At 41.9% G+C, this 2491-nt stretch overlaps 1 protein-coding gene across 1 annotated transcript; it reads left to right on the top strand.

The window, feature by feature from the left end:
* Window positions 1-749: 749 nt before the first annotated feature.
* Window positions 750-1942, top strand: LOC100663648 (olfactory receptor 4D11-like). The gene has a single exon (XM_010599212.3). The coding sequence runs from the start codon at window positions 750-752 to the stop codon at window positions 1719-1721; it is 972 nt and encodes a 323-aa protein (XP_010597514.1). The 3' UTR covers window positions 1722-1942.
* Window positions 1943-2491: the final 549 nt, after the last annotated feature.

Genomic DNA, 2491 nt, shown 5'->3' with positions numbered 1-2491 from the left:
TTTATGTATACTGAAACTGGAAGTCAGTGTACTATAGTTGAAAGATTCTGGAGATAAGAGGGAGGAGAATTTTCTCTTACTCCCCATCTACCACTAATTTACTTTATGGCCTAGGAAAATTGACTTACCCTTATTGAGTTCTTTTTTTTTTATTGAGTTCAGTTTCAGAATACGCAAACTGGAATAATGACACCTTCCCTTCTAGTCTCAGAGATCTGTCAGGAAATTTTATTACATTTAGGTGTTCAGCAGCTTTGAAAACTATAATATACTATTCAAATACATTTATTTTATGTTGTTATTGAAAAGTATCTGAGGATTAATTTATTCCAATGGCTTTCAAGCCTTTTAGGCCATAGAAAAAAGTAGATGTGAATAAAATCTGAGCTGCTCTGAATCACCAAAGTATATAGAACTCACAAATCCTTCCAATAAGCCTGTCTACATTCTCTTCCTCAGCAACCCTTAGGAGTGAGCTCGACAGTATTCACACGCCCCCACTGACCACAGTCAAGAAACTAGTGATCTAGTCCAAACCTCTCCTTGTATAAATTAGGGAACTGGAGCAAGCAGAACTAAGTGACTTACTCACGTAACACAGCAAGTTCATGAAGAACAAAATATGTGACCAGAAAAACATATTTCTGCATATTGAATTTCTATAAAACAAATAAACTTTTACCTGATTTCATTGTCTTAGTAATATTATTATTTCCTTCACAGGTGTATATGGAGAAGGAAACCATCCAATGGCCTTGGGAAATTATACCAGGGTGACCGAATTTATTTTCTGTGGACTTACCCAGACTCAAGCGCTGAGCTTCCTCTTATTTTTCTTTTTATCAATGGTCTATATAACAACTGTGTTAGCAAACATTGCCATCATAGTCACTGTTACTAGTGACTCTCGCCTTCAAACACCCATGTACTTCCTGCTCTGCAATCTCTCTGCCTTGGACATATGCTTCTCCTCCATCACAGCCCCAAAGATCCTAGTAGACCTTCTCTCAAGGACAAAGACCATCTCCTTCAATGGTTGCATCACACAGATGTTTTTCTTTCATCTCCTTGGTGGGGCAGATGTTTTTTCTCTCTCTCTGATGGCATTTGATCGTTACATGGCCATCTCCAAGCCCCTGCACTACATGAGCATCATGAGTGGGGGGCGATGCACTGTACTTATTGTGGCCTCCTGGGTGGGGGGCTTTGTCCACTCCCTAGTGCAAATTTCCCTGTTGCTCCCACTCCCCTTCTGCGGACCCAATGTTGTTGATGGCTTCTACTGTGATGTCCCCCAGGTCCTCAAACTTGCCTGCACAGACACCTTTGCTCTTGAGCTCCTGATGATTTCCAACAACGGGCTGCTCACTACCCTTTGGTTTGTCCTTATCCTGGTGTCCTATACTGTCATCTTGATGATGCTGAGGTCTCAAACTGGGGAGGGCAGAAAGAAAGCCATCTCTACCTGCACAGCCCAAATCACTGTGGTAACTTTGCATTTTGTGCCCTGCATCTATGTCTATGCCAGGCCCTTCACTGCCCTCCCCATGGACAGAGTTGTCTCCATCACCTTCACTGTCTTCAGCCCTGTCCTGAACCCTATGGTCTACACCCTAAGGAACCAAGAGATGAAGTCAGCCATGAGGAGACTGAAGAGAAGACTTGGACCTTCCAAAAAAGAAATAGATGCTATGAAGTCTAGATTGGGAAGTCAGAATTGAAAAGAGTTTTTTCACAACACAACAGAAGGCCCCTATCTCTACACCACCTTGACAACAAAACTTTATCTTTTTCCACAACAGAGTCCTATATAATCAGGTTGTCTTGAGACAATCATCCATACACCAGCCTTGCCTCCCAGTGAGTTTGTTGGCAACTTAGAGTCTCTGGTCCATAAATTATCAGCTATTGTAGAGACTCTAAGGTTTATCTCAGGAGCCTTGGTGGTGCAGAGGTTAAGCACTCAGCTGCTAACTGAAAGGTCAGCAGTTTGAACCTACCAGCTGCTCTATTGGAAAAAGATGTGGGAGTCTGCTTCCCTAAAGATTTAGAGCTTCGGACACCCTATGGGGAAGTTCTAATCTGTCCTATAGCATCAATATGAGTTGGAATCAACTCAAAGGCAGCAGGTTTGATTTTTCTTTCAAATGTTTATATTGTCCAAACAACCCCTTTTATAGGCATGGAAATGGAGATTGGGAGAAACGACCTCTCTATTCTTGATTTGTAGGAGTCACTGGGTGGTACAAGCATTTAATAGTTTTACTACCAAACAAAACGTTGGTGGATTAAAACTCACCCAGAGTTGCCTCAGAAAAGGCCTAGTGATCTGCTTCCGAAAGATAACAGCCTTAGAAACCCTATGGAGTGCACTTCTAGTCTGCAACACATGAGGGTGCCATGAGTTGGAATCAACTAGACAGCAACTGGTTTGGTGTTTTGTTCTTAAGTTGTAGCAATAACATGTGTAGACCAAGCAAGAATTAGTAAA

This window comes from Loxodonta africana, chromosome 7, assembly GCF_030014295.1.
Source record: "Loxodonta africana isolate mLoxAfr1 chromosome 7, mLoxAfr1.hap2, whole genome shotgun sequence".
NCBI lineage: Eukaryota > Metazoa > Chordata > Mammalia > Proboscidea > Elephantidae > Loxodonta > Loxodonta africana.
This window is presented reverse-complemented; position numbering and strand designations above follow the sequence as displayed.

Coding starts and splice junctions, on each gene's coding strand:
- LOC100663648 (XM_010599212.3), top strand. CDS start 750: ATGGCCTTGGGAAATTATACCAGGGTGACCGAATTTATTTTCTGTGGA.